Raw genomic sequence first — 21,913 nt, forward strand, 5'->3', positions numbered from 1 at the left:
GGTGAAGTGAAATTTGACAAGGCGGCAAGCTGGGCAAAGCCTTACGAGAGAGAAGAATAAAACAACAGCTTGTTCAGCCATATAGAAAAGAGAATATAAACAAATGGAGCAGCCAGGCAGCAAGGATGAAATAGAAATTCAGGATTACTAGGTATAATCTAACCCCTCAAGATCAGCGTTTTCTGTGGCTTTGTGTGCATGCACAAGAATACTGTTACTGTGCAGACAGGCCAAAGGCTAGGTAATGACAATACAGGTAATGTCCGAGCAGAACACAACACTCAGGAGCATAACCTGCTTTAACAGAAAAGACCAGAAGACTGGTCCCCAGAACTCCTAACAACCAGACATTAGACTGCAGGTCCAGGAGCACAGCTGACTGAAGAACTTACACTTTACATTAGCAGACATACTTGCTTTGCCTTCATCAGCTAACTGGAATGCCTGTTTCTAAGTGGGAGGGGGTGTTTGTGGGGTGATTCAACAGGCCTTTCTGTCCAGCCTCTGCAGCATGAAAACTCTCAGTTTTCAGGATGTTCTTGATTATCTCTTCCTTTCAAAGATAATCAAGAACATTAAGTAAAGAAGTGGTGCAGTGCAATGGTGTTTACTAAGTGTAAAACACACCTGACAACTCCTACAAGTCTGTTAAGATGATGCTTGTATTTCAGGCAATATATAATTTGAAACTATCCCTTACACAGACTTTACTGAAGTATTCAATGTACCACAGGCAAAATAATTATGAAGGCAGACACTGAGAAAACCAGTAGAAAAAGCATGACGTGGACAAGAATAGTCAGGTAAGGAAAAGTATCAAATTCAAGGGATGCTATTGATAGACTTGGCAAAATTTTTTCTTCCAAACCCATAACAATGTGAATTCCACCCATCACCCAGTACCATTACTGGTATCTTCCAGATGTGAGATATACCTATTAATGTATAGGATGACCAGGGACATCTTTAAGGAGCAAGCCAGAGACAGAACAATTAAAGAATATAAAATCATGCCTTTTGGAACTAAAAATAAGAACAACAATTACGACAAGGAGTTGAGAGCTTGAAAGAAAACAGTCTCCGAGTATTATGGCTGTCCTGATAATGATGAAAACCTAGTATGATGCCACCCGAGTAAGTTCAACAGGGAAGACAGAAAGACTCCTAAACCATTCAGCAATTTTGGAACAATATGCTACAAGAAATAATAAGAATAGAGGAGGTTAAGATTGACTTAGAAAAGTTAAGAACATTTCCGTTACATGGTGCCTGTGACACAGTAACTAAAGGGGCCCTAATGGCTGGTTGCTCCTGTTCTTCATTCTCTCAAAGAATCTCTGCTCTGAGTAGACTTGTTAATGTCATCTTCTTATTTCCTTCAACCACTTTTTACCTTGAAAGCCCCAGATAAATGTCCCTTGGTTCAGGTTAGCTGGCAGCTGCGTGAATAAGCTTCCCCAGTTGTCCAGATCCACTAACACAATGTGAGTCATGGTACTCAGGTAGTCAAGATCAGGAAGTTCATCATCTTCAGTGGGATAAAAAGGATGACTATCTGGTCAATCAACATACATGAACTTAAGACATGCTTTTGCAAATTCACGTATTCAACTGTCCCATAAGCTAAAAGTTACAAAACATGATTCTGTTTGGTAATTGCATTGTTTTTAAATCAACCGAAGTAGCATTTAATAATACACAAATCAGACAAAAGAAAGCAGAATCTAACTATTTGATGGTATAGAGCTGGATAGCTTTCTGGCAGGCACAGAAAGCTGTTGTCCTGCACTGAGACATTTTAATAGTCCATTTAATATTCAACTGCGCACCTCTGACATTAAATTGCTTGCACGTATAAACACATGTCAAATGTTTAGAGACATACTTTTTGTTGCATATCTACATTAATGTGAACCTTTTAATCAAAAGCATTATAACATCACGAGTAATTAAACCACTTCCAATTTCTGAACACAAGGTACACCTTCGGCATTCTTGATGTCATTCTTAGAAGTGACATGAACTTCAAAAAAAAAAATATTTGCATGCTCAAGGCAAAAAAACCCCTAATACGTACTAGGAATATAAATTCTTAGCTGAAATTATTTTTTGGCAAGCTAAGGAAATTGAGAAGATGATGTTATAATAGGACTGTCCACACAGAAAGCACTACCAGGCTCAAAGATTTGTACGTACAGAGGTGGCAAGTTTCTCTTGAATGTGTGCATATTACGGACCACTTCTACGTTTCTAGGAGTTAGATCTCTGTTTGGGGTCCTGGGATGTCCTCTTCCTTTAAACACCAAATTCTGTTCCCAACTAATTTGAAAATTAAATGTTTTGGTCCCAGGGTCCTCATATCTGCCTACTTTTTATCTTTTCTTAAAGCCTTCACACATATGGCATATAGCAATGAATTGTTGAGTCCAAGTTCTGGAAACTCAAACACTGAGAATTCAAAATGCAGCTTTGAGAAATAACAAATATTAAATTCTGAACTGATTTATAGGCTGGATGCAGGCAAATGGTATGCTACATACTTGTACTGACACTGAAACAGAGTGTGCTTAAGACCGTATTAAGAAAAACCCAAAGGTACAAACCTTCCTCAGGCTCTTCAGAACATGTAGAGCTCCCTCTTTCTTCGTTCTGGATTTGTCCCCGCCGAGGAGACGACTGTGGTCTTTCCCAAGTCTTGGGTGGAGATGCCTGAAATTTTAGCTGGTGATGTTTTCTGTCCACACAAGCCCCACTTGCTGTGAACTGGAATACTGCATTATCAAATTCTGTTGCAAGACTTGATAGATCAGGTTTCTGCAAGAAGCAGTGTTTCATGTGATAGTGCTGATGTGCACCCTGAAGATCATCGAAGTTTTTGTTGCATGCAGCACATCTAACAACAAACATCTCTTCTCTACGTTTTGTTGACATGTGAGTGTTGAGATGACTGTTCAAATCAGCAAAATTCTGTGCAGTTGCAGAACAGGTGCAGCATCGAAACCATAAGTTTCCTTTTTGCAGCATGGCTTTCTGACAATTCTCATAATCATTCTTCCTGTTCCTTCTGGAGATGTAAGTTGTTCGGCAACCACAGGTTAAACGGTCTCCTTTTTCTACTGGGAGGAAGTCCTCCTCTTTCTTTATGGATACTTCCACCTGCTCAGGCACAAATGTGTAGTCCATGCTATGAATCTCCCTATAATGGATTAGAAATTCCTCTTCTCTGTCAAAGAAGAGATTACCACAAAGGCCACAGAAGAATTTAGTCTGTACCTCCTGGTTATGATGCTCTTGGAAGTGTCGCAGTAGCGTTCCTTCTTTACGGAAGTAATTTGTGCATAAGCCACAGCAGTATCTGTGAAATGAATGGCTTTCTAAGGACATGCAATGTTGTTTAACACTCTCTTCAGATTCAAACATTTCCTCACAAATGCAGCATTGCCATTTTCCCAGAATAGGGCTTTTTTCAGGGGAGAGTTCTATAGGGCTAGGAATGTCTTTCCTTTCATCTGCAGAAATGCACACTGTGTCAGAAGCAGATGGCATAGGTTCATCTTCTGGAGCTTCTTGCTCATAATAGTAACTATGACCACCATGAAATTCAGTCACGTGTCCCATAATATCCTCTTCTCTGACATCTACAGAGCATGCTCTGCACCAGAGAAGAAAATTAGTCAAGTGTGCTCCCCCATGGAATCGACTCATATGCAGGCGGATAATGCTTGAATTTTCAGCAAGCTTTCCACACACAGCACACTTGTGACAGATCCTATTTGCTGATAAAATGTGTTTTTCTACTGACTCTTCCGTAAAAAACTTTCGAAGGCATTCACAAAACCAGGCTTTTACTTTGTGGGCACTGCCGTGACTTTGCTTTGCTACGTGACCTTCATTCTTGTCTTTTAAATCGCTCCTCCGTTTTGAAGGAGCAGACCCCGTCTCGCTGGTAGACTCATCAGAAGTCAAATGTCTTTTAAGCAGTGGTCTTGACCGATCTACAGTATGCCACAAATGAGACTGATTTTTATTTTTTCCATTGATATGACAGAACATCAAGATGGACTCTGCCATTGTAGTAATAGCTTTAATGTTATGTTGAGTGGTTTGCTTATGCTGGGTGATTTGATTCTGATCAGCAAAGAGTTTATCACAGTTCTCGCAGTAACCTTCTGTTTTAAAGATCTCTGCAACTTGGGAGATGCTCTTCTTTGAGAGTGCCACAGGCCCAGAATTATAACAGTGTGTTCTAGAATGGATTAACAACAAGAAAAAAGTAAAGAGGTTATGATATAACCTATAATGAAACATTTTAAAACTTTCAGATGTACTCTGACATATTACCTAATAGCTGCAGCAATTAGTGCATGCAATAAAGTTGCCATAATGCAACTTTAACTCGCCTACTAGCCTGCCAAGAAAAACATACAATACCTATCTAGTCTCTGCACTTTGAAGAGAATTAGGTGCTGATTTCCAAAACTAGCACTTAGATTGATGCTTATGTTGTTGACTCAATACATTTTAGAATCCAAATGCTGCCAATTTAGAAACAATTTAGAAACTGCCAATTTAGTGGAACAGAGACCAAGTTCTGTTGTTCTGCTACAGAAAGAAAGAAAAGGATACAGACATCAATCAGCATTCCGCAGTGGATTGTGCGGGATAAGGCAGGAAAAAGACATGGAAAGGGGATAGTTTTTTGATGGCTTACTCAGGAAGTCAAATTCTTATAGTCCTAGATGCCCTGAAATCCACTAGCACCACTAAGAACATGTCTACCTATCTATGGATATTCACATTATGCAGACAGCTGTCTCTCACAAACCTGAAATGAGCCGTTAATTCCATATGCGAGCGTAGTGTCTGGTGGCAGGATATACACTTCACTTGGAAGGGGACCTCTTTGCACAGAGATATCAGAAGGTTCTTTGCATAGGATGGGAAAGGTAGAAGAAGGCCAGCCTTCATTTCGTCTATAATATGGAATGGTAGGAAGTGCAACCACATATTAAAGAGTTCTTTCACAGCATTTCAGCTCTCAGATGACATAGTTAAACACAGAATCACAGAGTCGTTAGGGACGGAAAGGACCACTGGAGATCATAGAGTTCAAACCCCCTGCCAAGGCAGGGCCACCTAGAGCAGGTTACACAGGAACTCGTTTGTCACAGGGTTCAGAAAGCAAGCTACCATGTGTCAGCTGAATGAAAGTAATTGTGCAATGGAAGCTTAAAGTAAAAACTGCATTAATTTTTAAAATTTCTCTGTAAATTTCATACCTGAATTTGCATCTTGCTTTTTCATACTTAGTGACTAACTCTACCTACCTATTCCTCCCTTTAGAAGGAATCTAGAAGGTCAGGTCAGATCTCTCTAGAAGATTCTTATTGACCATCTTCCCCTCTGTCTATCACCACCTGCCTACTCTACTATGTATGCTTTTGTTTAAAGCCATAGTGTGTTTAAAAAGAAAAAATGCAATTCATTTAACAAATTCCCACACCCTCTGACCAGCTCTCTCTTTCCCATCCTCAATATTAATTCTCCTTAAATTTTTAGGTGCAGGACTCCTGTTGTTCCCAGTACATACTCCATATCCACCTCCAGGTATCAGCAGTATAAGAAATCTTCTGTTGAAAGAGACCCAGTTTTAAAGGCATCTACAGTCAGCACATTCAGAACTAATAATCTATTTGAGAATAAAAGTCCTGTGCAGCTGATTGTCACTTCCGTGAAGATGGCAGTACTGACCTGACCTGCAGGAAGATTCCTTCAAAGCCTGTATTTACTGTACACTTCCTGCAGACACTCGATGGGAGGGCAGAAGTAGAACATACAGTTATGAAGATGAGAAATAACTATACTAATCCCTTTGGCCATGTAGGCTTATCCTGAAAGCTACACTATCCACAATGTGGTAGCTTCTTGAAAAAAAAGTCAACACCATCTATATCTCATTTGTCTACCTAACATTAAAGTAAATGCTTTAATGCCTATGGCTTATGTCAAAGCCAAAAAAAGTCAGTATAGTTATGATGGTCATTAACCCTGTTTCCAAGACCACAATCAGACAGGTATCTTCTGTGGAATCTAGCAAGTATGGTTCTCAGCCTGGAGAAGAGAAGACTGTGTGGTTACCTCATAGCAGCCTTCCAGTATCTGAAAGGGACCTACAAGGATGCTGGGGAGGGACTCTTCCTTAGGGACTGTAGTGGCAGGACAAGGGGTAATGGGTTTAAACTTAAACAGGGGAAGTTTAGGTTAGATACAAGGAAGAAGTTCTTTATAGCGAGGGTGAGGCAGTGGAATGGGTTGCCCAAGGAAGTTGTGGATGCTCCATCCCTGGCAGTACTCAAGGCCAGGTTGGACAGAGCCTTGGGTGACATGGTTTAGTGCGAGGTGTCCCTGCCCATGGCAGGGGGTTGGAACTAGATGATCTTAAGGTCCTTTCTAACCCTAACCATTCTGATTCTATAGTTCAGGATTTTACCAGCTCACAACATAACTTGTATTTTAGCTTTCAGCAGCAATGCAGCCAGTGCAAGGAGTAAGACCAGCAGCAATGTTCCAGCTAAGCAGGATAAATTTGCAATTATATGGAAGAGAAACTTTCACAGGTCTTTTCCACCAGGAATGCCAAAGACAACTACAAGAAAAATAGCTCCAGACTTCAGGCAGTACAGTAAGGGGAGGGAACATCACAGCCAGCCTGACTGAAATTGAAAAAGAAATTTATGTGTTTTGGTCTGAATTCCTATCAACATGCTAAATGTAAACTTATTTAGGACAGTAGTTGTACAGAGTCACTGGAGGATGGGAAGCATATATGAGAGACCTGACAGCATGGAGATAAAGGAAAGTCTGCTTCTTATTACAGCAATTGTGATGGAAGAATCACTTCTACACAAAAATATGAATTTCAAAGCATCTCCTCTTACAAAACTGGATCACATTTAAGACCTTAAAAGAAAAATAAGAATTCATTAAAAACAAGCTTTAAAACCTTAAGCTTTTTTACACAGCACAATTAAGTCATTTCATAGCATATGGATCAATTATCAGAAGGAATGAAAGCAGTATACTTAGTAGCAACATACCACTCAATTTAGAATCCTGGAGGAAGTGGTTCTCTCCTGACATATGCTGCAAGCATTCCTCTCTTCTGGTGAAGAGAAGGAAGCAGTCTGGGCAAGCAAAACACTGAATAAGCTGCGGCGGGAGATCTTTTATATGTCCATCATTTTCATCTAGCTGGAAGAGAAAATGATCTAGTTAGGAAAAATTAAGTCAAGAAACTATTCCCAGTTCTCCTCACGTCCTTCCATTCCTCTATCCCTTCTGTAGTAATGTTGACACTTTCAGTTTTTCAGATACCACATCTATGTTTATCTACAGCCTACCCCTATGCACTTCAGTTAGTGAGACACAAGGGACTGGCCAGATTGCCTTCCTACATTGGCAACTTTTCCATTCCCTTCTTGCACAACTGGGAGCAAGCACCTTCCCCAGGAACTATGGGCTCCATCGGCTCTCAGCTAGTCCCTTTACCCGGCCTCTCAAAAAAAGCTCCTATCACCAAAGCAGCTGTTTTTCCCTAATCTTGCTAACCACCAATTTCTCAAAATGCTGCTCCTCTGAGCAGTCTGACAGGTCTGTGACTGTCAGCAAAGTTAACTCCTTCCACCCCTTTTGCCTTCTACATCAACTTCACGTCTCTGCCTTCAGGGCAAAAATCCTTTAATTTTGCTTCTGACATTTTTGCTTACTCCTTCCTTACGCCACTCAAAGAATCTTCATGATATGCTTATGCTTTTTTCCACAGCATTTAGGATTATCTCCCCATCCTTCTACACCAAAATAATCCCATCTTCCTGCCTGCTGCAAGAGCCACTCGCTAACTACAGCTAATGCCCTTGGACACACTACAGATACGCAACTTGGAAGCAATGGGAAAAGAGCAAGGACAAACTACGATGTAATCTTTCACGCTTGTCAGGTATGACTACGCATCAGGAGTTACTACGACTAACTAAAAGTAGTCTGATGCTCAGAGTATTTAAAACTTCCCCTAAATTTAACACAGCTTCTCCAGACTAGGCAGATATACAACAACATTTGTTATTAACACACTAAACTTTGAAAACACTATCCATTATCCAATTCAACACCAGACTGCTTAAGTGAAACAATGCACCCAGAAGATAACACCTGAGCATCTGTCAATGAACTGAGGTTTTACAGGGGTAAGTTATGAACAGAAGGGAAAGAGAGCATCATTAAAAGAAAAAGAGTGAAGGTAGGAAGGAACAAGATCCTCAAATACCATTAGCTTATATTCAAATCAAAACTCAAAAAATCAAAAGATTATCCTTTTCTCTTCTGGAAGCTAACTATTGAGTAGCAGCAAATACATAGTAACAGAAGAAACAGTTACATCTGAATCACTCAAGTTTTTTTTCCCCTCATTCTGCTGCCTCTCTTTTCTCCATATCTTTTCTGGTGCTTCTCTTTTTATGTCACTTATTTCATCCTAATTTCTTGCCTTTACCTTTCAGTTTTGGAGATGCAAAAAAAAAAAAAAGGGAATACCTTACAACAGCACCAATAGAGGGACAAGAGGTTCAAGAGATAACTACAGTCCTCTCAAAAGTACACTGGTCTAATGGTCTAGATCTCATGAGAGTACTGTCAGGATGCGCTGTTTGAAACAGCAGAATAAGAAAAATTATCTTGAAGACTAAAAGAAGGGAGGGGAGAAAGAAGGTTAAAAGGAGAAAAAAACCAAAATCAGTGCATAGTTATACATCTTGAAACCCCCTAGTACTTTCGGTCAGGTGAGTTACCTATCCTCATGATCTTGCCTTAGATAAAAGATGATCACTGTACTGCTGAGAGGTCGAAAATATTTGGCTGCATATCACACAGGCGACAGCATTATTTGGGGGCCCACGTAATGTGACTGTTGGGTCACAAGGAGAATGATCGAACCTGGAGAGAAAGAAGTAATTAACAAAGTAGTCCCCTCTAAATAGTCAAAACAGTTTTTTAAGGGGGAAAGGGGAAGGAAAATCTGTCTCTTGAGTTGTTGGACAAAACCCTATCAAATGAACCTAAACTGTAGAATTCCTCACTTCCTCTATCATTAACCATACCAGTTGAAGTATCCTGTACAGAGCTGATTCTCCCTGCAGCTTACCTGTTATAATGACCACTCTGCAGAGGAATCATACCGTTTTTAAGAGCAAAACCTCAATTTCCTACAGAGGAATTTTAAAAATATATTTATTTTTACCTCCATGCACTAGTTCTGGCTGGGATGGAGTTAATTTTCTTTGTAGCAGCTTATACAGTGGGTGTGTTCTGGAATTATGAACAACAGTGTTGATAGCACAGGGATGTTTTAGCTATTGCTGAGCAGTGCTTGCGCAGCGAAAAGGCTGCCTTTGTTTTCCAGACTGCCCCACCAGCACAAAGGCTGGGGGCAGGCAAGAGGCTGGAGGGAACACAGCTGGGACAGCCAACACCAACTGACCCAAGGGGTCTCCCATACCATGAACACTGTGCTCAGCAGTAAAAGCTGGGGGAAGGAGGAGAAAAGAGGGGATGTTTGGAATGATAGTGTTCGCCTTCCCAAGTAACTGTTATGTGTGATAAAGCCCTGCCCACCAATGGGAATTCCTTATTTTGCTTTGCTTGTGTGCACAGCTTTTGCTTTACCTGTTTTTATCTCAGCCCAGAGTTTTCTCACATTTACCCTTCTGATTCTCTTCGCACCCCACTGGGGCGAGTGAGTGAGTGGCTCTCTGGGGCTGAGCTGACACCAGGGTTAACCCACAACACCCCCCTCAGCTCCTCTCCTCACCATTTCCCCATGGACATTCAGTCGTTAAAAGGCAGTATATGCTGGAACTGACCCCAGACACAGCGAGTGCTGACTAGCACTGATGAGCTCTGAACAGTTGTCTGGCCTGTAGCTCTTGCTTCTCTTTCCCTTCATTAGGGGTATTTTTAATCTTACCATCAAGTGTATATTTGCACTTTTTCAAGTTTGGATGAAGATGTAACAGAACCAGAGAACAGAAATGTTGTTTCTCAAAAATCAAAAAATGCTCAAAAGGAGAGAATCAATTCTGAATGAAAAACATCAAATGAAAAAACAACCAACCAGGAAGTTCATCACATCATTTACATAAAATCTGTAACATATTAACCTGCTCTCCAAATGGAATTTTGTCACTATAGGTACTTTAAAGTAGACTTGATGTTGATATACTAAGTTGAAGCATATTATTTCTTTATTTCTTTCACTATGTCCTTACCTTTGAAGGTGACCTAGGAGAAGATGTCCATTATCAAACTCTCTGTTGCAGTGCATCACAGGGCAAGCCATGGGACTGGTGTTGACTTTCCTCTGATGTGCTCTCTTACAAACACCCCTTTTTCCACAGTTAACACTTTCTGGTTTGAGACCTGTGTTATAAAACAAAGCACTTAACCAGAATCTGAATTACAGAGGCTTAAGAAAACAAAAACGCAAGCCCTAAAACATTTAAAAATCAAGTTATATTGATCCTTAAAAGCAAGCTAACAATGCACTGTAACTCAATCCTGCTACAGTAAGTCTGCTCTTTCATTTGAAGAATCTGTCTCTTCAGTCCCCAGTAGGATTACTTGTCAAACACTTCTGACACCTTCCACAAGGTCCTCTATGCAGTATTTTATACTGATTGAACATCGTGACGTTATACATATTTATGTAGACATTTTCCTGAGCAACAGTTCAACAGTAATGTTTTTCCTTCTAGCAGCTTTGCTTATAAAAGTAGTTAACATTGCCTTAGTGGTTTTCAGACTTTGTATATTGAATTTGGTAAGCAGCGAAACATTAGAAGAATAGCTTTTATGGAAATGAGTGTTTAAGAACTTTCAAATGCCACACTGTAGCACAGTTAATATTGTAGGATTTGGTTATGCATGAGGCACCTGCAAGCTCAATGCAATTATCATATGCTCTATCCCGTAATAATGCAAGACTTAGAAAACGTATCACAGAAACTTAAAGTTTCCTATTCTTACCTGGCATTTTTAACCACTGGTCCACACATAATCTTGCAGCTTCTGTGTCACTGTTTGCCCGAATAAATTCGAGCTCTTGCAACCCATGAGCATATTGGGAGTCAACCTTCTCCTGAAGGGGAAAAATGTGTAATTTTAATTCAGCAGGTTACATTACCTGATGAGGATTGAGGAGCCACACAGCAGGAAAATACTCATCATTAACAAAAGGATTTTTTAGCCTTCATTCTTGGACTACTTTAAAAGCTACATAGCTATCTCTGACTGCACTTTACAGTGAGAAAGTATGTGGAGACATTATACTGAGAAAGTATGTGGAGACATTAACAGATTGCCAGATTCTAAGCAGAGGAGACAGGAGAGGGATTTAGGCCTCTCTGGTCTTCAAGGCTACTTTGGACTATATCTAACAGCCTTTTACACTGTTGCATTAAAGTCATGTCATCTGTTGTAGATTATTAACAAGTTGTAACTATAGTACAATTCTGTGACTTTAAAAATCATTAAGGGTGTTCAGAAAATTAGTCTGGAAAAGTCAGCATGTTCCACAACTATTAGATTTGCCCCTGTTGAATTTCATGAGGTTCTTGTAAGCCCATTCCTTCAAGTGGTCTGGGTCCCACTGATAGCAGCCCTACCCTTAAGCCTATTGACTGCACCTCCCAGTTCATAATAACAAAAAAAATCCCATGTCTTTCAAATAGCTGCACAATACAATTAATAGAATTCAACTTTAAAATTCTGCCTTATACATAGAAAATTTTATCCCATTATGAAATATTACCTGATACAGAGATTTCATGTGGCAAATGGCTTCCCCAAAATCTCAGACAAAAGCAGGTAGATAACTAGGTTTGCACAATGGTGGTTTGCAATAATTGTTAGTTTTCAATTATTTAACCAGAATAACTGATGCTGAGGTCCCTCCGCTATACATACAAACAAGAGAACAAGTTTTTGCCACTGGCTTGCATGAAGTTACTTTTCCCCCACGCTTATGAACTGCAATAAGACTAGCAAACTGATCAGCTAAAAGCCACTGAAGAGACAAAGTCCACACTGTGTGTCAAACAATGCCCCAAAAGGAAAAATCTCTATTTTGCTCATCCATCATTTAACTTACTTAATAGTGAAAATAAACACGGTCATGACTACAAGGCCCACATGATACAATTCTACTGAATTCTACATAACAAAAAAACCCCCATAGTAAAATATGTCCAATACCTTAAAGGCTTTGTTTTTCTCTTCTTTTTGCTGTTTCTCAACTTCTACATGACGTGCCAGACGATCCAAGGTTAACGCAACTCGTTCTTTCTGATAGTCAATGTGATCTTTACACTTAGTATTTCTCTACAATGGAAAAGTTAAGCTTTTATTTGGTAACTGTTAAGTAACAGCCACTAATACAGTCAAAAGTGATGCCCAAGATCAGGATGCAATTCAGTACACAATTCCAACCCTAAATTCCATGATCTACCTTGCCAGTTTTCTCTTCCTATTTACCAGCACCTGTAACTTCTGTTAACAAACGAACAATCCCCACCCCCTACATATTCAAGGCAATTCAACATCAACATTAGCCTCACTAAAGCACATAGATGATCATGCTGGGTGTCCTACAAGTCTCAAATTAAAAATTCAGTAAATTCTTCTAAGCAGGTAAACAAAATTGCTAAAGATTTCAAAGGCAACATGCAGCCCACCTGAAAAACTGAGAGCTGGTATCATTCTTGTTCTTAGGCAACACTGCCCGCTATCTTCAGAAAGGCCGATTAGCTTTTTCTAGCATGAGGGCCATACACTGTAGTTTGCTCCTGCTGCACAATCAACTCTAGCAATTAGCCCTGAGGAGTGAGCCTGTGCATGTACAGAAATCCCACCTTTCCTTAAGAACCAGGTTTGTTTCATACATCCTATATTGCAACACTGGAAAACATAAGCCAAAGATGTCCGCTGCTGCCAAAAACAACTCTAGCAGAGTCATTCTCAGTCCCCTGAGGGGACTACAGATTGTGCCTACTCTCCTACTACAGATTGTACTACAGACAGATTGTGCCTACTCTGCAGGTCTCCCTCGAAGGCCCTGCAGAGTAGGCACAATAAGCTTCGGGGATACCTGAACTGACCTGCTTCTGACTCTTACATTCTTAAGAGGAATTATGAAGAATGAGGCTGAGTTTGTCATCAGAATAAGATCCTCCAATCTATGAACTGCTCCTTACAAGTTACTTTAGAAGAAAAATGCCTGGGAATAGGCCAGATAACATGTGCAGGCTAGAAACCGAACACACCGATTTATGAGGTCATTTGTATTTTTCTTCAACACACTTGCTAAAACCACTGAAAGTCAAATAAATGTTCCAAGTCCATTTCAAGGCAGCAAAAAATGGCTCAGGAAAAAATGAACTGTTGGCATTCTTACCTTCCACTCAAGAGTAGGTAAAAATCAAAAGACGTCAATGCTGGTTTATTTATTACTTGTTAAAAACACCTCTAACAAGTATTTTTATGAAAAGTAACTGATGGGAAAAAATACAGGAGACTAATTATTTTATCAGCTGAGAAGCCCCAAAATGTATTACAGCATACTCACATGAACATAAGAACTGCTATTAGGTTCTTCATCCTCGCTACTGACAAGATCAATGCTTTCAAGTACAGGCCTTAAAGGTCCTTCCTGAAAGGAGTGTTAAAACACACACACAATATTATGTTGTATTCCTTGGAGATAAAATGTTGCATGCATTACAGCACACTGTCAGCATTACCTGAAGGAGAACTTCCCCAAGGTTTTAAGAGGCTGCAAGTCATGGAATTCTCACATGGCAGCTTTTCCACTTAACAGACTAATCCACAGAATTGGTAAAACATGCAAGTAAGTATTCACAAATAATTCAAATATCAGCATATAGATATCAACTAGAAAAAAAGTTCAAATTAACAGTCTTACTTTGGTTAATAACCTTATATTCTTCACTTTCTCAAGCAACTTAGATCTACATTTTTAAAGATACTCAACTTGTGCCGTTAATTCAGTGGTAATAGGGTAGCAAGCTGTTACCAAGAGAGGAATGGCCTTAAATTTTACTAAGAAATGCTAAATGGGCTTTCATTGTTTTCAGGATTTGTTTTGATTGGCTGTTTTTAAAAGACACAAATTCCAGCTCCAAAAGCATGGTGGGTTGACCCTGGCTGGATGCCAGGTGCCCCCCAAGCTGCTCTATCACTGCCCTCCTCAGATGGGGCAGGGGAATAAGATGGAAAAAACCCTCATGGGTGAAGACAAAAGCAGTTTAAAAAAGCAAAAGCAAAGGCCATGCACAGAAGCAGAGGAAAATGAAAGATTTATTCTCTGGTTCCCACCAGCAGGCAATGGCCAGCCGCTTCCTGGGAAGCAGGGCAGCAGTGGCTGCAGAAGACAAACGTAACAACGAATGCCATCCCTCCTTTCTCTTAGCTTTTATTGCTGAGCAGATGTCACATGGTGTGGAATATCCCTTTTGTCAGTTTGGGCCAGCTGTCCTGGCTGTGTCCCCTCCCACGATCTTGCCCACCCCCAGCCTACTGATGAGGGGGCATACTGGAGAGACATCCCTGATGCTGTGTGAGCACTGCTCAGCAGTAGCCAGAACACTGGTGTGTTATCAACACCTTTCTAGCTACCAACGCAAAGCAGAGCACTATGAGGACTTCTGTGGCGGAAATTCACTAATATCAGCCAGACCCAATACAAAAAGAAGTGAAAATCTTTAAGCATTCCAAGCATTAAGAAAGTGAGAAACAGTCTCATACACTTTTGAGCCCTGAAAGCTACTCCTTTCTGAGCGGATATTACATAAGCACAAGCATCTTCTCTGTATTAGAATCACAATGAAATGGAGTCACCCATCCACACCACATACTCAGAGCACAAAGACATGTCCATTTAGTCTCTCCAGCATTCAGTTCCAAAAATGTGCATCGAGGAAGCCTGGTCAGGACTCCATGCAAAGACAGAAGGACAAAGGACCCTGGACATCAACAAGTACTTAAGTTTTCTCTATTCCTCTAACATTTCTACTACCAGCTTCTGGTAGTAGGATGTTGGCACAAACATGAAAAAGCAAACGGAGAAGCATAATTAAAGCCAGCAACCCAAACTAAGCATGTAAGTCTTAATTTCTTTAAAGAAGATATATAAAATAATGTCTGGAGCTCCATTCACATGCACTATGACGAGTCTTCAGCTTTTAAAGGCAAAAAAACCCAGCACTTCATCCACATAATCTGATGTCGTGCAAGACTATAAACAAAGCCCTATCGTGCTACATTATCACATGCCAACTAAATCATCAGTGTAATAAACACGAAACAGGATGAGTAACTCTACATACACCAACCAAAAATACTGCTGGTGACTCTAACTCACATCCATGGTTATGTGTGTACACATCTTCAGTGAGAGGCCAAGCTAACTAAAATCACCACATGCCATAAAATGTTTCCTACCCCAAGTTGTTATCTTACCTCAGAGCAAATAAACCAAAACCAAAGATAAGGTTTTGGTGGTGAGGGGTGGTGGTGGCTGTTGTATTTGTACATGTAATGCCATCTACATTATACGACAGTGGTTCTGACTAAACTACAGTATTAACCGTTTGTCTGGCAATACTGCTGGCAGATACCACAGAGCTATTGCATAATGCACAGGTATTCTTTATTTGTTAGAAAGTTAAGTTTTCCAGGCAGGAGGAGGACTTAAAATAGTCAGCAGACTGACTTCTTGAAGAGGTGCAGTACTATATCCACCATCTCTGCCATTTATTTGGCAGTGTCCTCAAGATCTTGACAATCAACCAGCTAGGGCAGGCTGAGAAGATTTACTGTCTCACAAGAAGTAGCAGAGAGAACAGCAGCAAGCAATTCTCTCTGCTGTCTTTACTGCATCTCATTCTTTACATTCTTCCACCTTTCAAGGCTGTAAAGCTGTTCAGCTGGCCAGGCATAAACAGCCCTCACTGTCTCACTGGCAAGAAGAGGGATGAGATCTTGGACAAATGACAAAATTTACAGGAATCAAGCTCAAAAGAGTGCTTAACTTTTTATGATTAAAGAGAACATGGTTTTCTATATGAAATGTAAAAAACCCCTCCACAACAGGTTTGCTTTTGTAGAAACTGTCAACCTCTATAAACTTGTTGGAAATTAAATCTTTATTAACAACAAGTGTTAGCAAGTAACAGTTCAAAGATAGACTCGAACCACCTGACTGTCCAATCAGTTCAGTGATGTGTTTTGAACGTTCAACTCTGATTCTAATAGCTGTAGCTTCTTTAAATGCAGAGGTTTTCCTTATTTCTGTATTTGCTCCCTGGGTTCAGCAACTAGTTAAGGAAGTTGACAGCTGAAAAGCAGATTATCTTGCTTTCAAGCCTAGGAAGTTCTAGCGACCAGAACAGTAAATTCACTGTAACACAAGTAATATTATACCTGTTTAAATGTTGTTTGCATACATGAAACATTCTTTTTTCCCCTCTGAATTCTGTGCCTCTTACTACACAATTTTTGTGCACTACTTTTTGGGTTGCATTCCAGTTTTAACACAAGTGCAAAAGGGTAATTCTTAAAAATTACTCCTCAAAAGACGTACACTCTTATTTTCCACAAAAACAAAGTGGGAAAGAAAAAAACCTAAACCCTGAAAAACCAACCAAACCACGACACCATCTGCCTATATACACTCCTGCATAATGCAGTTCCCAAATGTAGCATTTATTTGGGCTAGTTTGTATTTTTTGTGTTTCACTGGTTGGTTGTTTAACCTTTAGATGAAGATTAAAAAAAACCCCTGAAATTAAGAGTGTAAGAACTACAATCCTGGGTCCAATCAGGAACTCACCTGTGCTACAAAAGACAGAGAGAATTGGGGAAGATGGTATAAAATTATCCCAAGTATATCCACTCTGCACCTGCTTAAGTCAATATATGAGAAAGCTTGATTGAGAGGCATAGAATCATAGAATAGTAAGGGTTGGAAAGGACCTTAAGATCATCTAGTTCCAACCCCCCTGCCATGGGCAGGGACACCTTGCCCTAAACCACGTGGTCCAAGGCTCTGTCCAACCTGGCCTTGAACACCGCCAGGGATGGAGCATCCACAACCTCCCTGGGCAACCCATTCCAGTGCCTCACCACCCTCACTATAAAGAACTTCTTCCTTATATCTAATCTAAACTTCCCCTGTTTAAGTTTGAACCCATTACCCCTTGTCCTATCACTACAGTCCCTAAGGAAGAGTCCCTCTCCAGCATCCTCGCAGACCCCCTTCAGATACTGGAAGGCTGCTATGAGGTCTCCATGCAGCCTTCTCTTCTCCAGGCTGAACAGCCCCAACTCTCTCAGCCTGTCTTCATATGAGAGGTGCTCCAGCCCCCTTATCATCCTCGTGGCCCTCCTCTGGACTTGCTCCAACAGCTCCATGTCCTTTTTATGTTGAGGACACCAGAACTGTACGCAGTACTCCAAGTGAGGTCTCACAAGAGCAGAGTAGAGGGGCAGGATCACCTCCTTCAGCCTGCTGGTCACACTTCTTTTGATGCAGCCCAGGATACGGTTGGATTTCTGGGCTGCAAGCGCATACTGCTGGCTCATGTTAAGCTTCTTGTCAACCAACACCCCCAAGTCCTTCTCTGCAGGGCTGCTCTGAATCTCTTCTCTGCCCAACCTGTAGCAGTGCCTGGGATTGCCCCAACCCAGGTGTAGGACCTTACACTTGGCTTGGTTAAACTTCATAAGGTTGGCATCGGCCCACCTCACAAGTGTGTCAGGGTCCCTCTGGATGGCATCCCTTCCCTCCAGCGTATCAACCGAACCACACAGCTTGGTGTCGTCGGCAAACTTGCTGAGGGCGCACTCAATCCCACTGTCCATGTTGCCGACAAAGATGTTGAACAGGACCGGTCCCAACACCGATCCCTGAGGGACATCACTCGTTACAGGTTTCCAACTGGACATCGAGCCATTTACCACAGCTCTGTGTGCAGCCATCGAGCCAGTTTTTTATCCACCGAGTGGTCCATCTATCAAATTGATGTCCCTCCAATTTAGAGACAAGGATGTCGTGCGGGGCAGTGTAGAACGCAAAAAAAAAAAAAAAAAAAAAAAAAATTAATCTTCATAACCGGTTGGGAGAGGATTAACATGGGGGTTGTGGAACAGAGTTTTCTTCCCGTCATCCCAGGGGAAAGGCTTGGTCTGGATCCGGAGGTGAGTGTAAGGAATAAACTCGGGTCTCTCGTGCTTCTTCCCTTTCAGGTAGCAGTTCAGCATGCAAACACCCACAACAGGCAGGGCCACCACGAAGGTCAGGCATCATTAACATCACAACGCTGGTTTAGATCCATCCCAGCTACATCCCAGATTGTTAATACAATCAAATCTGTTTAATTGGTGGCTGGCAAAAATGGATCCTCATATTCATCTCCAAGGACAGTTTCTCCTCAAGGGGTTCTGTGAAGCTCATTTTTACTGTCTCCAGAAGTTTTCTCAGAAGGTCCTAAACTGTGGTCTCTCTTTCTCCCCATTCCTTATTTCCATCAATCTTTGGGTAACCAGGCCTAGCTAACAGACACCTGGCCCACTGGCATGTCATGTAAAGCTTTTTTGTTTGTTCAGTTGAAATGCATTCAGGCCAAATACCCAGTTTACTTAAAAAGCACAATTAAACTTCTGCATAATTATACATACACTAGCACACAGAAAGCATGAAACTAGCTTTCAATATGTGTGACCACAAACTTAATATATCTTTGACAAAATAATTACGTAAGAATAATTGTGTACACATGTGTAAACACACTAATTATCATGGAAGAAGGTTGCATTAAAGTGCACTAAAAAGATCTGGCATAAGTTGTACTATTTGTGCTCTAAGTCTTTGTCCCCATAGGTTTCCAGCTTTAAGACTGCTGAGTAACTGACCCACGTTGTGAAACAACACGTACTTAGAAAGTTTTGATTTCTGCAGCCTTGCAAATAATAAAATTCAAGTCCTTGGCTGACTTGGGTTGGCAGCAAAAACCAAAGTCCTGTTTCAGAGATGCTTCATAACACCTCTACAATTTTATTCAGTTCCTGCTGTGATGTAACTGAAAGCCAGAGAAGCAAGTATTTGAGTCTGCATACCTAATATTTAACACCCCATGGCGAAAGGAAACAAAACATTTACGTAGTAACATGTTTTGGCAAATCACTTGATTTTGGTATATCCCAGGGCCAAGTGTTCTTCAGATACCATTTTTATTGGAAAACAACAATTACAAGGAAAACTAAAAACTTGACCTGCTCCTTAAGACCTCTGCAGGAACTCAGAACTGCAACTGGTTTTAATGAATCAATTTTTCTAACATCATCAGTTCCCAAAATAGGCCAGAAGTCCTCTTCAGGTTTGAAATAAAATGAAGCATTCATTTGCAAGAAAGTAATCGGCTGCTCAAACTCTTCCAGGACAGAAAGGGGCTGTATCTTTTGTTATGAAGTGCAGCCAAAACACTGCAAAAGGTCAAGGCTGCAAAGTGGATGAAGTATATTTGTTTTTCCTGAATCTGAAATTGAAATCACTATTGAACAAGCCAGGGCCTATGGAATCATGTTTTTCTTTGAATTTGGACTTCTGAAATAAAAATCACCAACAGTGAAGAAAACTTGGCATAAGTTGCATCAGAAAATTAAAGTAATTTTTAAATACATAGATCTTCAATTTTCCAGTTGTTATTTTGCATATATAATCTTCCTATGCACTTAACACATGTTTACAGAAATTAAACACGAACACCCTCCTTAACATTGTTTGCCATTGTAACACAACAGAGGAGTCATGAGGTATTTAAATACTTTACAAAACCATGCATTAGCTTGAAGTCCCACATGAAGTAACAGAAGTAAGGGCAGCCCCTGCCTAGAAAAGACACCAAGTTTATCAGGGAAAACTTGTATTTTTTAAAAAAGCAGCATAATGAAGAGCTTCATCTTTAAAGAAATGTCAGGAAAAAATATTAGCGGATCAATACCATTAAAAAAACCCCCAAAACAATTCAGGAGTCCAGTGCTTTCAGTGCAGACTGTGGCAACTTGAATAATCTGTCTACTTAAGTGCTATAGACCCCATTAAACCTGTGAACCTCCTCACTCTTGCCTTACCATTACCAAGGAAACAGAATGGGGGACCATCCTATTTTAAGAAATCGAGCCATTAGGAATACTGGCTCGCACTGTAGATACAACTATATTGTATTTTTCTGCTGGTATGCAAAACTTTAGAGTTTAATGACTTTAAGCAGCCAAAATATGTTGTAATGCAGAATTAAAAGGTGGGGAATCATGGAAGACCAGCTAAGTTTCCTGAATGAGGGTGAATCTGGCTGTAAAAGCTGAAAAAACTCTAGCAGCAGCAGAGCTTTTGCTCCATCAAATGGGGATTTTCCTCACAGTCCTACAGTAAGAATTCAAATACCCTAAGGCAAGTAATTGAATTGGAAAACCACCCCAAACAACGAAATAAAAAACACACATCACAAAACCCCTTCCCCCCAAAACAAGCACACAAAAAACCCACACCAATGACCAGGTAGCATTCATACACAACATCTATGATGAAGTCTACACACATTATTATACGGAAATGATGATCTAAAGCTAGCCAGGTAGTTTACAAATCCTTTTGCAAAGTCCAAGTTCACTCTCAGAGGGGCAAATGGGAGATCTGATGACACACTGCCCATATTAGGTGATGGTCAGGGTCGCACACCTTTCCCCTCATCTTCACCAATGACAACAGTAAGCTCTTCACCCCGAGATACCAATCCTGCACAAACTAGCCTAAGCACAGTCATCTTCCTATATATAGCAGCCTCGCTTAGAAGCAATCATCCCTGGGACCACAGATGCTCCGTATTATCCACAGGTGAAAGCAAGAAAAAGTTAACAGAAGCATCGATTTTAATAGATCTCTCTCAATTACTGCTCCTGGTGCTCCAGCAGCCCTTCTATCATTACACATTCAAAGCCATACTAGCTTCCTCAATTCTTTGCCCAGTATTTCAAGAAAATGAAGCTTACACAATCATGCTACATGTGAATGCTTGTGTGTGTATATAATGAACTTTGAACTCGTTAGTCAATTTTGACCAATTAAAAGACCAAGAAGCCTCAGAGATCAACTACTTGTAATTTTCACAAAAATATACGTCCCTCGTACTTGAGCACCTAAATACCCCTGCAGAGAAGGTCTGTGCATTTAACTTCATCAACTTTAATCAAACACCATACAACATAATTAAAAAAAAATAATCTAGTTACTGTTCAGCATTAAGGATAAGACAAATCCATAGGAAATCAACCATTATTAGTCCTGGCATCAATTAACCACTTGATCTTATTTGAATAATTTGTTCCTTAAGGAAAATCATCTTTCTGTTCTTGCACATATCCCTGCCATCCAGCACCTCCGTAGGATGATATATTGAGGCCAGAACACAAGCAGCATCAAAACCACTCTGCTCCTCTTGGACATTCAACAGATATGGTTCTTAAAGTCACACCACATAAGCCACATGTCAGCATCAGACTAGGTCTTGTACTGTAGCTATTATACAGTGCTTCACAACTTAAGAAGACTGTTTAAGGCCTCTAACCCATTATTTCCTTCCTCTTCTTCTAAACAAAGTATAGTGGTTTACACAGTTTTGCAGAATGAGCAGTGCTTTATTCCATTAACTTCAGTGGGACTACTAATGAAGCAAAATGCTATGCAATCTGATTACCAGAAAAGTCAGCTACAGTGGCTTCTCCTATACCT

The 21,913-nt window shown here is 40.5% G+C and overlaps 2 protein-coding genes across 4 annotated transcripts in view; both read right to left on the reverse strand.

Moving 5' to 3' along the window:
* ZNF451 (zinc finger protein 451) overlaps nt 1-21,913 on the reverse strand; it is a 39,832-nt gene that overhangs the window by 16,592 nt on the left and 1,327 nt on the right. For 2 of the 3 annotated variants that reach the window (XM_030490160.1, XM_030490161.1), the window contains exons 3-11: nt 13,673-13,756; nt 12,304-12,429; nt 11,077-11,188; nt 10,320-10,470; nt 8,862-8,988; nt 7,098-7,251; nt 4,826-4,973; nt 2,604-4,246; nt 1,394-1,555 (exon numbers count right to left, since the gene is read on the reverse strand). In XM_030490160.1, coding sequence (XP_030346020.1) covers nt 1,394-1,555; nt 2,604-4,246; nt 4,826-4,973; nt 7,098-7,251; nt 8,862-8,988; nt 10,320-10,470; nt 11,077-11,188; nt 12,304-12,429; nt 13,673-13,756 — 2,707 coding nt within the window. The remainder of the gene's footprint in view (nt 1-1,393; nt 1,556-2,603; nt 4,247-4,825; nt 4,974-7,097; nt 7,252-8,861; nt 8,989-10,319; nt 10,471-11,076; nt 11,189-12,303; nt 12,430-13,672; nt 13,757-21,913) is intronic. The other variant, XM_030490162.1, reaches the window with a different exon arrangement.
* On the reverse strand, nt 18,226-18,429 carry LOC115609314 (cytochrome c oxidase subunit 6A2, mitochondrial-like; the record flags this gene model as incomplete). The annotated part of the gene is made up of 1 exon (XM_030489341.1): nt 18,226-18,429. A coding segment is annotated over one exon (204 nt), but the record flags the coding sequence as incomplete, so codon positions are not given.

The sequence above is a fragment of the Strigops habroptila genome, chromosome 6 (assembly GCF_004027225.2).
Source record: "Strigops habroptila isolate Jane chromosome 6, bStrHab1.2.pri, whole genome shotgun sequence".
NCBI lineage: Eukaryota > Metazoa > Chordata > Aves > Psittaciformes > Psittacidae > Strigops > Strigops habroptila.